General features: G+C 38.7%; 1 protein-coding gene across 1 annotated transcript in view; it reads left to right on the top strand.

The window, feature by feature from the left end:
• Positions 1 to 23,509, top strand: part of INSR (insulin receptor) — a 230,720-nt gene that overhangs the window by 158,286 nt on the left and 48,925 nt on the right. Inside the window, exons 10-11 of the mRNA XM_036239654.1 lie at positions 9,643 to 9,917; positions 10,813 to 10,952. Of these exons, the coding sequence (XP_036095547.1) occupies positions 9,643 to 9,917; positions 10,813 to 10,952 (415 nt within the window). The remainder of the gene's footprint in view (positions 1 to 9,642; positions 9,918 to 10,812; positions 10,953 to 23,509) is intronic.

The following is a 23,509-nucleotide window of genomic DNA, read 5'->3' as shown; positions in this document are numbered from 1 at the left end:
GATATTGCCACTCCAAGGACCATCTGCTGTGACATCCTCTTCAGAGATTTTCTCTTTGGGAGATTCCAAAATGGCAGCAGAGTGAATGGAAGCTACACAGACGATCTGCCAGGACCAACCTGGAATTACAACTAAAACACAGACAAATCAATGGGAAAAAGCAACAGAAAAGCAGCTTGCAAGGACCATATAACCAGGGACACTGACTCGATCCTGGTAGGACTGCAAAGGCACGAAATGTGGGCTCGGCAATTCGGCAGTGGCCTTATCTGTGAGCAACATCCTCGGGTTAAAATCCCAAGCGGCTCCACAGTGCAGAGCCAGGACAGAAGCTGAAATAGCCACAGCCACTCACCGTGGGCTCCGGCAGAGGGAGGGCAGACTGGACTGGAACTGTGTGGGGACACTCAGGATTTGGAGGGCGCTCAGAGCTTTTGCTGAGTTGCAGCCATGCAGGATGGTGGCCATACTGCTCCTTCCCAGAGCTGTGGGGACAGGCAGCAGCCCCTTCCTCAGAGATTCAACCCCACCCTGTGGGCCATTGAAATGCAAATTGAGGCTTACTAACAACCAGCATCTGCCACACCCTCAGGAAATCCCCTTATGCTGAGCACCGGAGGGAGTTTTTCAATCAACTGACAACCCAAACTCTTCAAGTAACCTGGACTGCTAGCCTCCAGGCAAAAAGCTAGAGGATAACAGTACCTTTCCTGGACTAGCAACTTTAACCAGGAGAGTAAGCCTTGACAGTGGTATTTAAGGTGTGTCCTCCCTCGCTCATCTAAACCCAGGAGAAGGAGTCACAAACAGCAGAACACCAATGCCCACAGGGAAAACTTGGCAGGCTCCAAAGCCCACTGTGATAGCGAAATGGTGAAACACAGAAACAAAAACCAAATAAAAGAACAAGAGACCTCCACCAAAGATGATATCAATGTGGAGCAGTTAGGCAAGATAACAGAACTAGAATTCACAGCCATGATCTTGAGGAAGCTCAACAGCATGAGTAAGGACATAGAGATGCAGAAAATAAAGCAATTGGGAATTAAAAACTGCCAAGAAGAGATCAAGAGTGACATATCCAAACTAAAGAACACATTGGAAGGTCTAAAGAGCAGAGTACAGGAAGCTGAGGACCGGATCAGCGAATTAGAAGACAGGTTAGAAAAAAATCAACCAATTAGAAAACCAAAAGGAAAAAACGATTAAAAAAACAGGAAGACAGCTTAAGAGAACTGTGGGACAACTGGAAACGGAATAATATTCGCATCATAGGAGTCCCCGAAGAAGAAGAAAAGGAGCAAGGGTTAGAGAATATATTCAAAGAAATAGTGACAGAAAACTTCCCTAATTTGGTGAAGGAAGAAGGCATTCAAGTTCAAGAAGCACAGAAGGCTCCAAGTACGAAGAACTCAAAAAGGTCCATACCAAGACACATACTAATTAAAATGCCAAAAATTAAAGACAAAGAGAGAATCCAAAAAGCAGCAAGAGATAAGCAACAGATTACCTACAACGGAAACCCCATAAGGCTCTCAGCTGACTTCTCACAAGAAACACTACATGCCAGAAGGGAATGGCATGAAGTAATCAAGGTCATGGAAAACAAGGATCTGAATCCAAGACTACTCTACCCAGCAAGGCTGTCATTCAAAATGGAAGGTCAAATAAACAGCTTCCCAAACCAAAAAAAAAAAAAAGCTAACGGAATACATTAGCACCAAACCAGCACTACAAGAAATGTTAAAAGCACTGCTGTAATTAGTAGAAGAAATAGGCAGAAAAATAGAACCACACTAAACAAAAATGGCAATAAATAAGTACACATCAATAATCACCTTAAATGTAAATGAACTGAATGCTCCGATAAAAAGACACAGAGTACCTGATTAGATAAAAAAGCATGACTCATCTATAAGTTGTTTACAAGAGACCCACCTCACAACAAAAGACTCACATAGGTTGACAGTGAAGGGGTGGAAAAAAATGTTCCAAGCAAACAGAAAGCACAAAAAAAGCTGGGGTAACATTACTCATATCTGATCAAATAGATTTCAAAATGAAGGCCATACCTAGAGACAAAGAAGGTCACTACATAATATTGAAAGGATCTATCCAACAGGAAGATATAACCTGGATAAACATATATGCACCCAATATAGGAGCACCAAAATATATTAAAAATCTTTTGGAGGACTTCAAAGGAGAAATCCACAGCAATACAATCATAGCAGGGGACTTCAACACCTCATTGACACCACTCGATAGATCCTCTAGACAAAAAATTAGCAAGGAAACAGAGACTCTAAATGAAGCACTAGACCCAATGGATTTAATAGATATCTACAGAGAATTACACCCCAAAACTACAGAATTCACATTCTTCTCAAGTGCACATGGAACATTCTCAAAGATAGACCACATGATAGGACACAAACTAAGTCTCTACAAGTTCAAAAGATTAAAATCATATCAAGCATCTTCTCAGATCACAATGGCATGAAACTAGAAATCAATTGCAACAAAAACAGGCAAAGACAGTTGAACACATGGAGGATAAATAGCATGTTATTAAACAATGAATGGGTTACCGAGGAAATCAAGGAAGAAATTTAAAATTTCCTGGAAACCAATGAAAACGAACACACAACACAAAATCTATGGGATGGAGCAAACGCAGTTCTGAGAGGGAAGCACTACGGGCCTACCTGAAGAAACAAGAAAAATTTCTAATTGACTGTCTAACCTCACAACTTAAAGAATTAGAAAGCAAACAAAAAGAAAACCCCAGAGCAAGCAGAAGGAAGGAAATAGTAAAGATCAAAGCAGAAATAAATGACATAGAGACCAAAACAACAACTCAAAGGATCAATGAAACAAAGAGCTGGTTTTTCGAAAAGATAAACAAGATTGATAGACCCTTAGCTAGATTTACCAAGATACAAGGAGAGAGAACCCAAATGCACAAAATCACAAATGATAGAGGAGAAGTAACAACTGACACCACAGAAGTACAAAATATCATTAACAATGACTATGAACAATTATATGGCAACAAATTCCACAATCTAAGTGAAATTAACAAATTTCTAGAAACACATAGTCTCCCAAAACTGGACCAGGAAAAGAGAGACAACTTGAACAGACCAATAACAACTAAAGAAATTGAAGAGGTAATCAAGACTCTCCCAGCAAACAAAAGCCCAGGCCCAGACGGCTTTGCGGGGGAGTTTTACCAAACATTCAAAAAAGAACTAACACCCATTCTCCTCAAACTATTTCAAAATATTCAAGAAGATGGAAGACTTCCAAGCTTGTTTTATGAGACCAGCATAATTTTAATTCCCAAACTAGAAAAACACACTACAAAGAAAGAAAACTACAGGCCAATATCCCTGATGAACATCGACACCAAAATCTTAGACAAAATACTAGCAAATTGGATCCAGCAATACATCAAAAAAAATTATTCACCATGACCAAGTGGGATTTATTCCAGGGATGGAAGGCTGGTACAATATTCATAAATCAAGAAATGTGATACACCACATAAACAAAATGAAGAATCAAAACCACATGATCATATCAATAGATGCTGAAAAAGCATTCAACAAAATCCACCGTCCATTTCTGATAAAAACGCTCAGCAATGTGGGAATAGAGGGATCATATCTCAACATAATAAAGGCCATATATGAAAGACCTACAGCCAACATCATACTCAGTGGGAAAAAAACTAAAAACATTTCCCTTAAGAACAGGAATAAGACAGGGATGTCCAATTTTGCCACTCTTATTAACATTGTAGTGGAAGTCTTAGCCACAACAATCAGACATGAAAAAAATAAATAAAGGGGATCCAAATTGGAAAGGAGAAAGTGAAACTGTCATTATTTGTAGATGACATGATATTATACATAGAAAACCCTAAAACTCCATCAAAAATTTACTAGACTTAATAAATCAATTTGGCAAAGTAGCAGGATAAAACTTAATGTCAAGAAATCAATAGCATTCTTATACACCAATGATGAACTCACAGAAAGAGAAACTAAGCAAACAATCCCATTTACCATTGCAGCAAAAAAATTAAGATACCTAGGAATAAACTTAACCAAAGAAGTAAAAAACCTATTTGCAGAAATCTACAGGACATTGAAAAGAGAAATAGAGGAAGATATAAAAAGTAGAAGCACATACCTTGTTTATGAATTGGAAGAATTAACATCATAAAAATGTCCATATTACCCAAAGCAATCTATACATTCAGTGCAATCCCCATCAAAATACCAACGACATATTTCATAGAACTAGAACAAATACTTCAAAAGTTCATGTGGAACCAGAAAAGACCCCAAGTAGCCACAACAATCTTGAAAAAGAAGAACAAAGTTATAAGCATCATATTACCAGATTTCAGGTTATACTACAAATCCACTGTAATCAAAACAGCCTGGTACTGGCACAAGAACAGGCATATAGACCAGTGGAACAGAACAGAGAACCCAGAAATGGACCCAAGGCAATATGCTCAATTAATATTTGACAAAGATGGCAAAGGCATACAGTGGAGTAAAGACAGCCTCTTTAATAAATGGTGTTGGGAATATTGGACAGCTACATGCAAAAAAATGAAACTAGACCATCAACTTACACCATACACAAAAATAAACTCAAAATGGATACAAGACTTAAATGTGACCCATGAATCCATAAAAATCCTAAAAAAAATGTAGTCAACAAAATTTCAGACATCATACACAGCAGAATTTTCACTGATACATCACCTACGGCAACAGAAACAAAGGAGAAAATGAACACATGAGACTACATCAAACTAAAAAGCTTTTGCACAGCAAAAGAAACAACCATCAAAATGGAAAGGCAACCCACTGTATGGGAGAACATCATTGCCAATGATACATCAGATAAGGGGTTAATTTCCAATATATAGAGAGTGCTCATACAACTCAACAAAAGAAAGACAAAGAACCCAATTAAAAAATGGGCCGAGTTGCTGAATAGTCACCTCTCCAAACAGGACATACACATGGCTAAGAGACATATGAAGAAATGCCCAACATCACTAATCATCAGAGAGATGCAAATTAAAACAACAATGAGGTATCACCTCACACCTGTCAGAATGGCTGCCAACAAATCATCAAACAAGTGTTGGCTAGGGTGTGGAGAAAAGGGGATACTGGTGCACTTCTGGGGGGAATGCAAACTGGTGCAGCCACTATGGAAAACAATATGGTGTTACCTCAAAAAATTAAAAATTGAACTTCCATTTGAGCCAGTGATCCCGCTTCTAGGAATATACCCTAAGAAGCCTGAAACACCAATCAGAAAGAATATATATACCCCCATGTTCATAGCAGCACTATTTACAATAGCTAAGATCTGGAAATAGCCCAATTGTCCATCAGTAGACGAATGGATAAAAAAGCAGTGGTACATATACACAATGGAGTACTATGCAGGTGTAAGAAAGAAAGATCTCTTATCCTTTGAGATGACATGGAGGGACCTGGAAAGTATTATCCTAAGGGAAACAAGCCAAGTAGAAAAGACAAATACCACATGATCTCACTTATATATGGAATATAATGAATATAACAGTCTGAGGAATAGGGCAGACCCAGAAACACGGAAGTAGGGTACAGACTGACAACCCTCAGAAGAGAGTGGTGGGGGAGGGAAGAGATAAACCACAGAACTTATATGCATGTGTGCATGAACAATGGACATGGACAACAAAGCCGGGGATGGGGCGGGGGGGGATGGGAAGGAGGGTGTCAATGGGGTGAAAAAGGAGAAACATCTGTAACAAAAATAAAATTAAAAAATACAAAAAAAATAAAATAAAATAAACGTGGGAAAAAAAGAGCCAATTACTTAGCTCTGGCTGGTGTGGCTCAGTTGGTTGGAGCATTGTCTCATGCACCAAAGAGTCACGGGTTTGATTCCTGGTAAGGGCACATACCCAGCTTGTGGGTTTGATCCCAATGTTGGAGCATGTAGTGGAGACAAACAATCAAGAAACATCAATTTTTTCTTTTTTTCTCTCCGTTCCTTTCTCTCTCTCTTTTTTTCTTTTTATCCTCACTCGAGGACGTTTTTCCATTTTTTGTTCAGATAGAGCGGGAGGGAGAGAGAGGAAGAGAGAGAGAGAGAAACATCGATGTGAAAGGGACATATCGAGTGGCTGCCACCCACTCAGGGTCGGGGACAAACTGCAACCGAGGTACATGCCCTTAGCGGGAACCGAACCGGGGTCTCCCTGTACTGCAGACCGACGCTCCAACCGCTGAGCCAAACCAGCCAGGGCTCGTTCCTCTCTATTTCTCTCTCTCTAAAACAAACAAACTAACAAAAAATCCCCGAAAAAACAAACAAACAAAAAAACCCAATCAGTTACTTAGATATCTATTGAGCCAAAGCAGAAATGAAAACTGTCATTAAAGTCTGTTTGAAAAATAATGGAAATGTGAATTCATGTACCTTAAGTTGTAGAATATTGCAAAATTGGGCTTTGAGGCAAATTAGTATACAAATATGGTTTCATAAATTAAGAAAAATTAAAATGTAAAAATATAAATGTATTAGAGAGGGAGGGGAAAATCAGTGTGGCTAAACTTGTAAATAAAATCAAAAGGAAGAAAATCACAAATAACTAAAAGTAAAGAAGGTTACCAAACTAGGGTCTAAGGAAGATTTTAATATGTTGTATACTGTTGACAATCCAGTATTATGCAATTTGAAACTTTCAGTGAAGTGGGGAATTTTAACTTGTATGAGCTAATTCAAAAAGAAGTAGAGAAATTAAATAGTCCAATAATTTTTAAAAAGGAATAAGAGAAGGTGTCAATTAAGTTTCTAAAAAAAAGACCCGGGGCCCAGAGAGTGTTACAGAGTTCTTTCAGACTTTGAAAGAGCAACTACTTTCTATAATATGGAAACTTTTCCAGACCATAGAAATATAAGGAAATCTACCAAAATCTACCCAGTTTATTGTATGAAACTAACATAATACCTCTTAGCAGAACCTGACAAAGATGCTACATTTTAAGAAAACCCCTGGACCAGCTAATATGGGATCCAGCTGTCCTAAATAAAACACTATTCTGACAATATTGTTTATCTCAGAAGTGCAAAGACAGTTTAAGATCGAGAGAGATGACAATGTAATCTAGTTCATCAAGAGGCCCAGTAAGAAAAATCATATAATTCATTTGATAATGTTAAGAAATTCTAATTTGGTGGGGGGAAAGAGGCAACAAGATAAATACTACCTAGATGAAACCAATAACCAAGCTAACATTCTTTTTTTTTTTTTTTTTTTTAATATTTTTTCTTTATTATTTTTTTTAGAGATAGAGAAAGGGAGAGAGAGAAAAACATCAAGGAGAGAGAATATCGATTGGCTGCCTCCTACCTGCCCCCCACTGAGGATTGGGCCTGGGCATGTGCCCTGACCGGGAATCAAACCAGCAACCTCTTCGTGTATGGGTCAACACTCAACCACTGAGCCACACCAGCCAGGCAGCTAACATTATTCTTAAAATGATTCCTGTTATAATTAGAAAGAGTCCAATTAACATTTATCTGGGTATCTTTCTAGCTAGTGCAGATAGACACAAAACAGAAATTAGAATTTAAAAGAATGGATTTTGGGAAATAACATTGATATTTGCAGATATTGTAGTTTAGTGCAAGACTGAACAAATGCTGGTGAGAAGTGTTATTTGGAATGTAGCTACACCCATTTGTTTCATTGTGTTTATGGCTGCTTTCAAGCTACAGTGGCTTGAAAGCCATTGGAAGCTAAGTGGCTTTGACATAAACCACATGCTCCACAAAACCCAAAATATTTACTCTCTAGTATTTATGGTAAAAGTGTGCTGACCTATTTTCTGATGTGTTCCTTGAAAACCCCCAAAAATCAACTATGAAACTCTTTGCATGAGAGTATTGGAAAGCAGGGACAATATAAATGAACAAAAGCCCATGGCTATACTAGCAGTAATTAGTATATAAAACAAGAGAAAAGATCTCTTTCAGAATTGCCATACAACCTAAGTAACCCCATATATAATTACCTGTAAAGAAAAATTTAAAAATTTGCTGAGATATAAAATTTTACTGATAAATGGTAAAAAGACTGTACTTTTAGGTTTAACTGGCAAACCAGAACAAATCATGCAACACGATTGTCCTTAGTGAATGGACAACACAGGAGCAAGAACCAGGAAAGCAGTAGAACTTCCTGGAAAAATAGGATAAGGTGAACAGTTCCTTAGAGAAACACAAAAAAAAAGCAATAAAGGAAAGACAAGTTCTCACTCAGCAGTTCAGAGAGATACAAATAAAGCAGTAGAGTAATGCTTTAAAAAATGTCTCTCTGTTGAAAATCTGAAAAATAAACAAAGGAAAAGGAAACCCCACTAACCTCACTCAGTGTATTGCTAAAGTACAGTTTCATGGGCTACTGATGAGACCACAAGTCATTATAAAGGTTGAGATAGAAATTTAGCCAAATGTATCAAGAGGCAATCCTAGTGATTTCTCTTTGAGGAATCTACTTTTAGGACCATTAAGACAATCAGACAGTGATCAAAACAATATTTATAGTAGCAAAAAAGAATTGGAAAAATACTTATATTAAAAGTATAGGAGGATGGTTAAATAAATTATGGCTCATACATAAATTGGAATCTTTTACAGTTTTCCAAGTTTTTTGCAATGAGCATGTGCTACTTTTGTAATGAGGAGGAAATACCTCATTTCACATTGAAAAAGAAAAAAACAAAACTTCTGTTCTACTTTGTTTTAAGAAAAATATTTGATAAAATCTTCTAATACAACAAGTGAGTGAAGTGGATTATGAAACTAGCTTGGTCCTCATCTTAGTCATACATAATATTTCTAGGAAGAAAATTGCCCATGGGAAACAGTGGGCAATGGAATGATGAGCAATTTGAATTTTCTTTATACTTATAAACTTTTAGGCTACCGACATTTATTTTTTAATATAGCTTTTTAAAGGGGAAAAAGTGTGTCAGTTACATAGGCATTTTTTTGGAGTTTCCCATACCAACCTGAATGGTAAGATTCTTTTACCAATAATTGAAGTTGAATCACTCAAATTGCGCAGGTGCCCTAAACGGTTGTAAGAATTAGAAGACACGTTTCTCCTTTTTTAAACTAATGGTGTCAGTTGGTAGCTTGGGCTATTTGGGCAAATGCCATTTGGCAGGGCTTCCTGAAAAGCTTGATTCTTACAGGCTTTTGACATCTTATTTTTAACACTGACTCTTGGTGGTCTGTTACTCTGCAAAATGAAAACCTGAAATCAAGCACATTGAGGGAAGCATCAGTTGTGTGTCTACAATGACGGTCCTGGTGCCCTGCTCCAGCCCTCTGTGGGTGGTCCTGCCCCCATACTTCTGAAGCTTCAAAGGGCATATGGAAAGCTGCTCTGGGTTGTAATTCCTGATAATTTGCATTTTAATTCACAATTCACCAGCTTCCTCGCATCCCACTGCTCCAATCTTTTACTTTAAGCCTCTTATCCTCCAGCAGCATTTATTTAAAGGTGGTAATTGCATGACCCTGTGTGTCCTGCTGTTGTGACAGGCCAACGAGGAAACGCAGAGCCCTTGGTGACGAGAGGAATGTGACGACAGCTGTGCCCACAGCTCCAGGTTTCCCCAATACCTCCTCAACTAGCATACCCACAAGCTTAGAGGAGCACCGGCCCTTCGAGAAAGTGGTGAACAAAGAGTCGCTGGTCATCTCTGGCCTGCGCCACTTCACTGGCTATCGCATCGAGCTGCAGGCTTGCAACCAAGATTCCCCTGAGGAAAGGTGCAGCGTGGCAGCCTATGTCAGCGCCAGGACCATGCCTGAAGGTGGGAAAGCACATCATGAGGCCAGGATACACACACTCACCAAGGAGAAGCCCTCTACCCTCTTTAACTTACTTGCCTTTATCACTTTTTATTTATTTTTAGTTTTTCCCAGCTTTACTGAGATACAATTGACATATAGTATTGTGTAAGTTTCTGTAACACAATGTACAACATGTTGATTTGATCCCCTTACAAATATGCACTATGATTATACTGCATCTACCACCATAACATCAACTAATACCTCCATCATGTCACATGTCCAGTTCTGTCTTGTGGTGAGGACATTTAAGTTCTACTCTCTTAGCAACTGTCAAGTACACAATGCAGTATTTTTAACTATAACCATTCTGTACATTAGATATCCAGAAATTATTCATCTTACAACTGAAAGTTTATACCCTTTGACCAACATCTCCCCATTTTTCCACCACCTAGCCCCTGGTAGCCACCAATCTACTTTGTTTCTAGTTCAGCTTTTTTAGATTTTACATACAAGTGAGATCATACAGTATTTGTCTCTCTGTCTGACCTACTTAGCATAATGCCCTGAAAGTCCATCCATGTTGCCTTTCTTATTTTTAGTTATACTAGACATACAGAGCTATTATATAAATATTAGAAAATACACACAAGCCATAATAAAAATAAAAATTTTTAAATGCGTATATGTAGTGTATTAGTCTGGGTTCTCCAGAGTAACAAAACCAATGATAGACAGACAGACATATATATGGACAGCCCTTTGAGGTGAGTTTTACATGTTCATTCTCCAGTGAGGGAAATGGAACATAAGAAAGTTATGTAACCAGCTTGAGGTCGAAAGCTGGTAAGTGGTAGAGGTGGGATTTGATCCAGGGGTCAGGTCTCTGCCTCTAATCACTGCTCCTTACAGCCAAGGCAGATGACATTGTTGGCCCCGTGACCCATGAAATCTTCGACAAAAACGTCGTTCATTTGATGTGGCAGGAGCCAAAGGAACCCAATGGTCTGATTGTGCTGTATGAAGTGAGTTATCGGCGATATGGAGATGAGGTAAGACCCTTGATACTTGGGTATGAGCCTGCCAGGCTGTCATTGGTACCTCCTTCCTCTTTGTAAGTTCTGGCACAAATGCTTCTCTTATTAGATGCTTCATAATTAGAACTCAAAGCCTTGATACATAACTTTCCAGGGAGATGGATCAGAAATGCCAATCCACAAACTTTGTTCAGCATTTCTCACATTGCTTTTCAGCTCTGACCTACAAGTTGAATGAAGAATGCCTGCATTTGTTTCCCTCCTGACGTGACAGGAGATTCATCTCACTTTAGAGAGAGTTATCTGAATCTGGGAATATATAACTTAACACCTTAATAAGTGACTTTTTGTTGAGTGCCCCTCTTTACTACCACATGCTGTGCAGGGTGATGGGTGAACACCAAGAAGCACAAGACATGGGATCTAAGAACAAAAAAGTAACTAAGCTATCACGAGGGCTCATTGTGTGCCCTGTACATGTTAAGCTCTTTACATATAGTATCTCATTTATTGTATTTTATCACATCTAAGATATGATAAGAGGCCAATTATTTTTATGGACTGCTAAGAAACAAAATGACATGCCGCCTCTAACTGTGAGGTGACATTGCCTCTAAGATGTATTCCAATTTCAGAAATGTCTAAATGTGAAGATGATATGCTACTTGGGTTTGATGAAGTGCAATAAATCAGAATAACTCAGTGAGCTTGGTACTAAGGCTTCTAGAATTTAAATTGTGTCCAAGGTCATAAGAATAGAGTCAGGATTCAAATTCAAGCCTATCTGATGTTCTAATCCAGGGGTTGGCAACTTTTTTCTGTAAAGGGCCAGATAGTCTCTGTTGCAAAAACTCAACTCTGCCATTGTAGAGTTTCAAGCCACCATATAGATCATATGTAAATAAATGGGTGTGGGATGTGCCATGAAACTTTATTTGCAAAAACAAGCAGTGGGCCAGATTTAGCCTGTGGGCCATAGTTTACAAGCACCTAACAGAGGTTATAACAAGCTGTCTAATTGTTTGGAACTTTGGTGATCCTGTGGGCACAGCATGGCTTCCCCAAGCCAGAAAGTACAGGTGCCCAGATATTCAGCTTTGACATTTATTTAAAACTGAAATCAGCAAACTATGGACTGTGGTCCAAATCTGGCCTGAGATTTTTATACGGCTGCAGAGAGTTGTAAAAAGAAACAAACAAGAATGTGTATCAATGTGAGTACAATGTCTGGGCCCACCATCAGTATAGGAGGGGACCTCTCAGGGCTGCATAAAAGGAGGCATGACTCATAGAGGGCCATTATTGAAAGATTTATTAATATCTTATTCTGTATATATTAATCTTCTATGTCCTAAGGAAATAATTCAGAATTGGAGGGGAGGGTACAAACTTTATTCATAAGATACCATCACTAGCAAAAAGTGCAAGCCAGAGATGTATGTTCATTGGAAATGGATACATAGAAAACGGTACATTCATAAAATGGGTGTTTGGGAAAACCTTTGTTGTTCAGTATAATGTAGAGCTTGAGATTACAGACTCTGGGTTTTATTATTATTATTATTATTTTACTAATTTATTTATTTTTGTTACAGATGTTTCTCCTTTTTCCCCCAGACACCCCTTCCTTATCCTGCCCCTCCCAAGCATTGTTGTCTATGTCCATTGGTTAAGTATACATGCGTATGAGTTCTTTGGTTTATCTCATCCCTCTCCCTTGTCCCTCTCCTCTGAAGTTTGTCAGTCTGAACCGTACTCCTTTCTATGTTTCTGGCTCTATTTTGTTCATCAAAATTTTCTGTTAATTATGTTCTACAAATAAGTGAGATCATGTAGTATTTGTCTTTCTCTGATTGGCTTACTTCGCTTAGCATAATACTCTCCAGGTCCCTCCATGTCATCTCAAAGGATAAGAGATATTTTTTTCTTACAGCTGCATAGTGTTCCATTGTGTATATGTACCACAGCTTTTTTAACCACTCATCTATTGATGGACATTAGGGCTGTTTCCAGATCTTAGCAATTGTAAACAGTGCTGCTATGAACAAAGGGGTACATATATTCTTTCTGATTGGTGTTTCAGGCTTCTTAGGGTATATTCCTCAAAGTGGGATCACTGGGTCAAATGGAAGTACAATTTTTCATTTTTTGAGGTAGCACCATATTGATTTAGTGGCTGCACCAGTCTGCATTCCCATCAGCAGTGTACTAGAGTCCCCTTTTCTCCACACCCTCTCCAGCACTTGTTTCATGATTTGTTGATGGCCACCATTCTGGCAGGTGTGAGGTGATACCTCATAGTCATTTTAATTTGCATCTCTCTGATGATTAGTGACATTGACCATTTTTTCATATGTCTCTTGGCCATTTGTATGTCCTGTTTGGAGAGGGTACTCTCCCCATTTTTTAATTGGGTTTTTTGTCTTCTTTTTGTTGAGTAGTATAAGTACTCCATATGTTTGGGAAATTAACCACTTAACTGATTATGCTCTCCCATATAGTGGATTCCCTTTCCATGTTGATGGTCATTTCTTTTGCTGTGCAGCAGCTTTTTAGTTTGATGTAGTCTCATGTATTCATTTTTTCCTTTTTTCTATTGTCTTAGGTGTAGTGTCAGTGATAATTCTACTACATGTGATGTCTGAAATTTTGTTGCCTACATTTTCTTCTAGGATTTTCACGGAATCACGAATCGCATTTAAGTCTCTTATCCATGTTGAGTTTATTCTCGTGTATGGTGTAAGTAGGTGGTATGGTTTCATTTTTTTGCAAGTAGCTGTCCAAATTTCCCAACAACATTTATTTTTATTTATTTATTTATTTTTATTAATTAATTTTTGTTACAGATGTTTCTCCTTTTCCCCCCAATGATTCCCCCCTCCCCATCCCTCCCTGCTCTTTCCCCAGTTTGTTGTCCATGTCAGCTATTCATGCATACATGCATATAAGTTCTGTGGTTTATCTCTTCCCCACTACGCCCCTATTTAGGGGATTGTTAGACTGTATCCCACTTCTGCATCTCTGGGACTACCCCCTTCCTCAAACTGTTATGTTCATTATATTCTACAAATAAGTGAGATCATATGAAACTTGTCTTTCTCTGTTTGGCTTGTTTCACTTAGGATGATACTTTCCAGGTCCCTCCATGTAGTCTCAAAGGATAAGAGGTCTTTCTTTCTTACAGCTGCGTAGTACTCCATTGTGTATATGTACCACAGCTTTTTGATCCGTTCGTCTACTGATGGACACTTGGGCTGTTTCCAGATCTTAGCTATTGTAAATAGTTCTGCTACAAAAATGGGGGTATATATATTCTTTCTGATTGGTGTTTCAGGCTTCTTAGGGTATATTCCTAGAAGTGGGATCACTGGGTCAAATGGAAGTTCAATTTTTAATTTTTTGAGGTAACACCATATTGTTTTCCATAGTGGCTGTACCAGTCTGCATTCCCACCAGCAGTGTACTAGAGTCCCCTTTTCTCCACACCCTCGCCAACACTTGTTGTTTGATGATTTGTTGATGGTGGCCATTCTGACAGGTGTGAGGTGATACCTCATTGTTGTTTTAATTTGCATCTCTCTGATGATTAGTGATGATGAGCATTTCTTCATATGTTTCTTAGCCATTTGTATGTCCCGTTTGGAGAGGTGTCTATTTAGTTCCTCTGCCATTTTTTAATTGGATTCTTTGTCTTCCTTTTGTGGAGTTGTATGAGCACTCTATATGTATTGGAAATTAACCCCTTCTCTGATATATCATTGGCAATTATGCTCTCCCATACAGTGGGTAGCCTTTCCATTTTGATGATTGTATCTTTCACTGTGCAGAAGCTTTTGAGTTTGATGTACTCCCATGTGTTCATTTTCTACTTTGTTTCTATTGCCTTAGGTGATGTGTCAGTAAAAATTCTGCTGCGTATGATGTCTGAAATTTTGTTGCCCACAGTCTCTTCTAGGATTTTTATGGATTCATGAGTTACATTTAAGTCTTTCATCCATTTTGAGTTTATTCTCGTGTAGGGTGTAAGTTGATGGTCTAGTTTCATTTTTCTCCAAGTAGCTGCAAAATTTTCCCAGCACCATTTATTAAAGAGGCTGTCCTTACTCCACTATATGCTCTTGCCACCTTTGTCAAATATTAATTGAGCATATTGCCTTGGGTCCATTTCTGGGTTCTCTGTTCTGTTCCACTGGTCTATATGCCTGTTCTTCTGCCAGTACCAGGAGATTTTGATTACACTGGCTTTGTAGTATAGCCAGAAAATTGGTATTGTGATCCCTCCAACTTTGTTCTTCTTTTTCAAGATTGCCTTGGCTATTCAAGGCCTTTTTTGGTTCCATATGAATTTTTGAAGTACTTGTTCTAATTCTGTGAAGTATGCCGTTGGTATTTTGATGGGGATTGCATTGAATCTATAGATTGCTTTGGGTAATATGGACATTTTAATGATGTTAATTCTTCCAATCCATGAACAGGGTATGTGCTTCCACTTTTTTATATCTTCCTCTATTTCTTTTTTCAATGACCTGTAGTTTTCTGCGAATAGGTCCTTCATTTCTTTGGTTATGTTTATTCCTAGGTATCTTAATTTTTTTGCTGCAATGGTAAATGGGATTGTTTGTTTAGTTTCTCTTTCTGTGAGTTCATCATTGGTGTATAAGAATGCCATTGATTTCTTGACATTAATTTTGTATCCTGCTACTTTGCCAAATTCATTTATTAAGTCTAGTAAACTTTTGATGGAGTCTTTGGGGTTTTCTATGTACAGTATTATGTCATCTGCAAATAATGACAGTTTCACTTCCTCCTTTCCAATTTGGATCCCTTTTATTTTTTCTTCCTGTCTGATTGCTGTGGCTAAGACTTCCAGTACTATCTTAAATAGGAGTGGCGAAAGTAGGCATCCTTGCCTTGTTCCTGTTCTTAAGGGAAATGTTTTTAGTTTTTGCCCATTGAGTATGATGTTGGCTGTAGGTATTTCATATAAGGCCTTTATTATGTCTACATATGATCCCTCTATTCCCACACTGCTGAGCGTTTTTATTAGGAATGGATGCTGGATTTTGTCAAAGGCTTTTTCAGCTTCTATTGATATTATCATGTGGTTTTTATTCTTCATTTTATTTATGTGGTGTATCACATTTATGGATTTGCGAATATTGTACCAGCCTTCCATCCCTGGGATGAATCCCACTTGGTCATGGTGGATAATGTTTTTGGTGTTTTGCTTTATTTGATTTGCTAGTATTTTGTTCAGGATTTTGGCATCTATGTTCATCAGGGATATAGGCCTGTAGTTTTCTTTCTTTGTTGTGTCTTTTTCTGGTTTTGGAATTAGAATTATGCTGGCTTCTTAAAACGAGTTTGGAAGTCTTCCTTCTTCTTGAATTTTCTGAAATAGTTTGAAGAGAATGGGTATTAGTTCTTCTTTGAATGTTCAGTAAAACTCCCCCGTGAAGCCATCCAGGCCTGGGCTTTTGTTTGCTGGGAGAGTCTTGATTACATCTTCAATTCTTCTGTTGTTATTGGTCTGTTCTAGTTTTCTATATCTTCCTGATCTAGTTTTGGGAGACTATGTGTTTCTAGAAATCTGTCCATTTTGCTTAGATTGTCCAATTTGTTGCCATATAATTTTTCATAGTTGTTAACGATCTTTTGAATTTCTGTGGTGTCAGTTGTTATCTCTCCTCTTTCATTTCTAATTTTGCATATTTGGGTTCTCTCTCTGTTTCTTGGTGAGTCTAGTTAAGGGCCCATCAATCTTGTTTATCTTTTCGAAAAACCAGCTCTTTGTTTTATTGATCTTTTGAATTGTTTTTTTTGGTCTCTATGCCATTTATTTCTGCTCTGATCTTTACTATTTCCTTTCTTCTGCTTGCTCTGGGGTTTTCTTTTTGTTCGCTCCCTAGTTCTTAAATTTGTGAAGTTAGATGGTCTATTAGAGATTTTTCTTCTTTTTTGAGGTGGGCCTGTAATGCTATGAACTTCCCTCTCAGAACTGCTTTCGCTGCATCCCATAGATTTTGTGTTGTTGTGTCTTCATTTTCATTGGTTTCCAGGAAGTTTTTGAGTTCTTCCTTGATCTCCTCGGTGACCCATTCATTGTTTAATAACATGCTATTTAGCTTCCATGTGTTCAAATGTCTTTGTATGTTCTTCTTGCAATTGATTTCTAGTTTCATGCCCTTATGATCTGAGAAGATGCTTGATATGATATCAATCTTCTTGAACATGTAGAGACTTAGTTTCTGTCCTAACATGTGGTCTATCTTTGAGAATGTCCCATGTGCACTTGAAAAGAATGTGAATTCTGTAGTTTTGGTGGGTAGTTCCCTGTAGATATCTATTAAATCCATTTGGTCTAGTGCTTCATTTAGAGTCTCTGTTTCTTTCCTAAATTTTTGTCTAGAGGATCTATCCAGTGATGTACGCGGGGTGCTGGAGTCACCTGCTATGAATGTATTGCTGTTGATTTCTCCTTGGAAGTCCTCCAGAAGTTTTTCAATGTATTTTAGTGCTCCTATATTGGGTGCATATATGTTTATCAAGGTTATATCTTCCTGTTGGATAGATCCTTTCAATATTACGTAGTGGCCTTTTTTGTCTCTAATTATGGCCTTCATTCTGAAATCTATTTCATCAGATATGAGTATTGCTACACCTGCTTTTTTTTCTTTTCCGTTTGCTTGGAAGATTTTTTTTCCATCCCTTCACTTTCAATCTATGTGAGTCTTTTGTTGTGAGGTGGGTCTCTTGTAAACAACATATAGATGAGTCATACTTTATTATCCAATCAGCTACTCTGTGTCTTTTTATGCGAGCATTCAGTCCATTTACATTTAAGGTGATTATTGATATGTACTTATTTATTGCCATTTTTGTTTAGTGTGGTTCTATTTTTCTTCCTATTTCTCCTGGTAATTATAGCAGTTCCTTTAACAATTCTTGCAGTGCTGGTTTGGTGCTAATATATTCCCTTAGCCCTTTTTTGTCTGAGAAGCTGTTTTTTTGCCCTTCTATTTTCAATGATAGCCTTGCTAGGTAGAGTAGTCTTGGATTCAGATCCTTGTTTTTCATGACCTTGATTACTTCATTCCATTTCCTTCTGACCTGTAGTGTTTCTTGTGAGAAGTCAGCTGAGAGCCTTATGGGGTTTCCTTTGTAGGTAACCTGTTGCTTATCTCTTGCTGCTTTTAGGATTCTCTCTTTGTCTTTAATTTTTGGCAGTTTGATTACTGTGTGTCTTGGTGTGGGCCTGCTTGGGTTCTTCTTACTTGGGACTCTCTGTGCTTCTTGAACTTGAATGCCTCCTTTCTTCACCAAATTAGCGAAGTTTTCTGTCACTATTTACTTGAATATATTCTCTAACCCTTGCTTATTTTCTTCTTCTTCAGGGACTCCTATGATGCGAATATTATTCCATTTCCAGTTGTGCCACAGTTCTCTTAAGCTGTCTTCCTGTTTTTTAATCGTTTTTTCCTTTTGGTTTTCTGATTGGTTGATTTTTTTCTAGCCTGTCTTCTAATTCACTGATCTGGTCCTCAGCTTCCCCTGCTCTGCTTTTTAGACCTTCCAATGTGTTTTTCATTTCTGCTATGTCATTCTTCATTTCTTCCTGTTGGTTTTTAATTTCCAACTGGTTGATTTTCAACATTTCTAAGTCTTTACTCAAGGTGCTCATATCCTTACACATGCTGTTGAACTTCCTCAACATCATGGCTCTACATTCTAGTTCTGTTAACTTGCCTAACTGCACCTCATTTATCTCATCTTCCGTAGAGGTCTCATGTTCTTTCTTTTGGCTTTTGTTTCTGTTTCTCACCATTTTGGCTATCACAGTGGGCTTTGGAGCCTGCCAAATTTTCCCTGTGGGTGTTGGTGTTCTTCTGTTTGTGGTTCCCTCTCCTGGGTTTGGATGAGCTAGGGAGGTCCCACTTTAAACACCACCTTCAAGTCTTATCTTTTATGGATAGTGTTGCTAGCCCAGGGAATGGTAGTTATCCTCTATCTTTTTTTTTTGCCTGGAGGCTATTAGTAGAGGTCACCTGAAGACCCTTGGTTTCTGAGTTGCCTGAAAAACTCCCTCAGGTGCTCAGTGTAAGAGGATTTCCCTAGGTTGGGGAAGCTGCTGGTTGTTAATGGGCCTCAATTAGCATTTCAATGGCCACCAGGTGGGATTGAATCTCTGAGGGAGGTGCCTCAGCCTTGCCTCTCCCCAGTTCCCTGTTCTGCGTGGCTGCACTCAGGGAAAGCTCTTAGCACCCTCCAAAACCTGAGTGTCCCCACACAGTTCCAGTCCAGTCTGCCTTCCCTCTGCTGGAGCCCAAGGTGAGTGGCTGCTGCCAATTTAGCCTCTGTCTAGACTCTGTGTCGTGGAGCCACCTGGGACTTTTAACCTGAGAGCGCTGTTTCCAGCCAGGTGCAGCCACGGCTGTGGCACCAGCAGAGGGTTTTGCATTCAGCAGCAGCCCCAGGACTGAGCTGCCGTAGCGGGACACGGCCTGGGTGGCAGCAGCTTCCAGCAGAGTCCCCTGGTCCCTGCGAGTCTGTGCGGCACCAACCGAGGGCTTAGCATGCAGAGTTCGCAGGATTCAGCCTTGGTAGCAGCGTCCCGCCGAGTCCCCTGGTCGGAGCCAGTCCGTGCCAGCCCATGCGGCACCAGCCAAGGGTTTAGCAGGCAGCAGAGTTCGCAGGACTCAGGCGGGGTCGCAGCAGAGACGTTAGCAGCATCTTCCCACCACTGAGTCCCCTGGCCCCAGCGAGTCCATGTGGCACCAGCCGAGGGCTTGGCAGGCAGCAGACTTCACAGGACTCAGGCGGGTCGCAGCGGAGGCAATAGCAGCAACTTCCCGCCGCCGAGCCCCCTGGTCCCCACCCAGGCCGCTGCGGACCGTGGGCTCCTGGCCCCCTCTCATGTCCTCGCAAGCCTACCAGGATTGAGTCGGTGTCCCTGGTTATGTGGTCCTCCAAGGTTTCTTTCGGTTGCCCCTTCCTGAAGATTTGCCTTTATTTTCTATGTGAATCCAGTTTGGTCCTGGGAGATGGTCTGTGTAGCTCCATTCACTCCGCCGCCATTTTTTCCTAACCCCAACAACATTTATTGAAGAGACTATCATTTCTCCTTTGTATGCTCTTGCCTCCTTTGTCAAATATTAATTGTGCATACTGTCTTGGGTTGATATCTGGGTTCTTTGTTCTGTTCCTTTGATCTATATGCCTGTTCTTGTGCCAATACTGGGCTTTTTTTATTACGATGGCTTTGTAGTATAACTTATCTAGTATTGTGATCCCTCCACTTTGTTATTCTTTTTCAAGATTGCTTTGGCTATTTGGGGTCTTTTATGGTCCAAATACACTTTTGGAGTATTTGTTCTAGATCTGTGAAATTTTCTGTTGGTACTTTAATAGTGATTGCATTGAATCTGTAGATTGCTTAGGGTAGTATGGGCATTTTAATGATGTTGATTTTTTTGATCCATGAACATGGTGTATGTTTTCAGTTTTTTATATCTTCCTCTATTTCTTTTTATAATATCCGATAGTTTCTGAGAACAGATCTTTAACTTCCTTGGTTAAGTTTATTCCTAGGTATTTTATTATTTTGTTGCAATGGTAAATGGGATTGTTTTTGTTTGTTTCCCTTTCTCAGTATTTATAATTGGTGTGCAAGAATGCCATCGATTTCTAGATGTTAATTTTGTATCCTGCTACTTTTCTAAACTCATTTATTAAATCTAATAGATTGTTGATGGAGTCTTTAGGGTTTTCTCTGTACAATATAATGCTGTCTGCTAATAATGACAGTTTCACTTCCTCCTTTCCAATTTAAATCCCTTTTTTTTTCTTCTTCATGTCTAATTGCTGGGACTAAGACTTCTAGTACTATGTAAAATAAGAGCCATGGAAGTGGGCATCCCTGTCTTATTCCTGTTTTTAAGGGAAATTCTTTTAGTTATTGCCCATTCTGTATGACTTGGTGGTAGGTTTTACATATGCCACCCTTACTTTGTTAAGATATGATGCCTCTATTCCTCCTTTGCTGAGTTTTTTTTATCAGAAATGGGTGCTGGATTTTGTCAAATGCATTTTCAGTGTCTATTGATATGATCATATGTTTTTTTCTTTCATTTCTTTTTTGTAGTGTATCACATTTATTGATTTGCAAACATTGTACCAGCCTTGCATTTCTGGGATGAATCCCACTTGTTCATGCCAAATAATTTTTTAATGTATTTCTGGGTTTGATTTGATAATATTTTGTTAAGGATTTTGGCATCTATATTTATTAGGGATATTGGTCTGTAGTTTTCTTTCTTTGTAGTGTCTTTATCTGGTTTGGAATGAGGATTATGCTGACCTCATAAAAAGATTTTGAAAGTCTTCCTTCTGCTTGAATTTTTTGTAATAGTTTGAGAAGAATGGGTGTTTGTTCTTCTTTGAATGTTCAATAAAAGTTCCCCATGAAGCTGTCCCAGCCCAGACTTTTGTTTGCTGGGAGTTTATTGCTGACAGCTTCAATTTTCGTAGTTTTTATTGATCTGCTCAAGTTTTCTGTCTCTTCCCGGTTCAATTTTTGAGACCATGTGAATCTAGATATTTGTTCATTTCACCTGGATTGTCCAATTTGTTGGCTTATAATTGATCAGAGTATTTTTTAACAATCCTCTGTATTTCTGTGATAGTACCTCTCTGCTTTCATTTTTAATTTTGTTTATTTGTGTCCTCTCTCTTTGTTTCTTGGTGAGTCTGGCTAATGGTTCATCAATCTTGTTTACCTTTTCAAAGAACCAGTTGTTTGTTTCATTGATCTTTTGAATAGTTATTTATTTAGTTTCTATGTCATTTATTTCCCCTCTGACCTTTACTATTTCTTTTCTTCTACTTAGTCTGGGTTTTTCTTTTTATGGCTTCTAGTTCTATAAGTTTTAGGGTTATATAGTCTATTAGAAATTTTTCTTGTTACGTAAGGTAGGCCTGTAGTGCTATGAACTTCCCTCTCAGGACTGCATTAGCTGCATGAAATAGATTTTGTTTGTTTGTTTGTTTTTAGTGTTTGTTTTATTTATTTATTTTTGTTACAGATGTTTCTCTTTTCTCCCCCACTGATTTCCCCCTTCCTCTCCCTCCCCTCCCTGTTCCCAGCCTTGTTGTTCATGTCCATTGTTCATGCATACATGCATATAAGTTCTGTGGTTTATCTCTCCCCCCGACCCCCTTTTCTGGGGATTTTCAGTCCGTACCTCGCTTCCACATCTTTGGGACTACCCCATTCTTCAGACTGTTTTGTTCATTATATTCCACAAATAATTGAGATCATATGATACTTGTCTTTCTCTGTTTGGCTTGTTTCACTTAGGATAGTACTTTTTAGGTCTCTTCATGTCGTCTCAAAGGATAAGAGATCTTTCTTTCTTACATCTGCGTGGTACTCCATTGTGTATATGTACTACAGCTTTTTTATCCATTCGTCTACTGATGGACATTTGGGCTGTTTCCAGATCTTAGCTATTGTAAATAGTGCTGCTACAAATATGGGGGTACATATATTCTTTCTGATTGGTGTTTCAGGCTTTTTAGGGTATATTCCTATAAGTGGGGTCACTGGGTCCAATGGAATTTCAATTCTTAAATTTTTGAGGCAACACCATATTGTTTTCCATAGTGGCTGCACTAGTCTGCATTCCCACCAGCAGTGTACTAGAGTCCCCTTTTCTCCACACCCTCGCCAACTCTTGTTGTTTGATGATTTGTTCATGGCAGCCATTCTGACGGATGTGAGGTGATACCTCATTGTTGTTTTAATTTGCATCTCTCTGATGATTAGTGATGTTGAACATTTCTTCATATGTCTCTTAGCCATTTGTATGTCCTGTTTAAAGAGGTATCTATTTAGTTCCTCTGCCCATTGTTTTAATTGGGTTCTTTGTTTTCCTTTTGTTGAGTTGTATGAGCACTTTCTATATATTGGAAATTAACCCCTTATCTGATATATCATTGGCAATTATGGTCTCTCATACAGTTGGTTGCCTTTCCATTTTGATGATTGTATCTTTTACTGTGCAGAAGCTTTTGCGTTTGATGTAGTCCCATGTGTTCATTTTCTCCTTTGTTTCTGTGGCCTTAGGTGATGTATCAGTGAAAATTCTGCTGCGTATGATGACTGAAATGTTGTTGCCTACAATTTCTTCTAGGATTTTTATGGATTCATTAGTCACATTTAAGTCCTTTATCCATTTTGAGTTTATTCTCGTGTAGGGTGTAAGTAGATGGTCTAGTTTCATTTTTTTGCATGTAGCTGTCCAATTTTCCCAACACCATTTATTTAAGAGGCTGTCTTTACTCCACTGTATGTTCTTGCCACCTTTGTCAAATATTAACTGAGCGTGTTGCCTTGGGTCCATTTCTGTGTTCCCTGTTCTGTTCTACTGGTCTATATGCCTGTTCTTGTGCCAGTAGCAGGCTGTTTTGATTACAGTGGCTTTGTAATGTAACCTGAAATCTGGTAATGTGATGCTTATAACTTTATTCTTCTTTTTCAAGATCGCTGTGGCTATTTAAGGTCTTTTTTGGTT

The sequence above is a fragment of the Molossus molossus genome, unplaced genomic scaffold, assembly GCF_014108415.1.
Source record: "Molossus molossus isolate mMolMol1 unplaced genomic scaffold, mMolMol1.p scaffold_m16_p_4, whole genome shotgun sequence".
Classification (NCBI taxonomy): Eukaryota; Metazoa; Chordata; class Mammalia; order Chiroptera; family Molossidae; genus Molossus; species Molossus molossus.
Note: the sequence above shows the minus strand (reverse complement) of the source record. Positions and strands in the feature narration are given on the sequence as shown.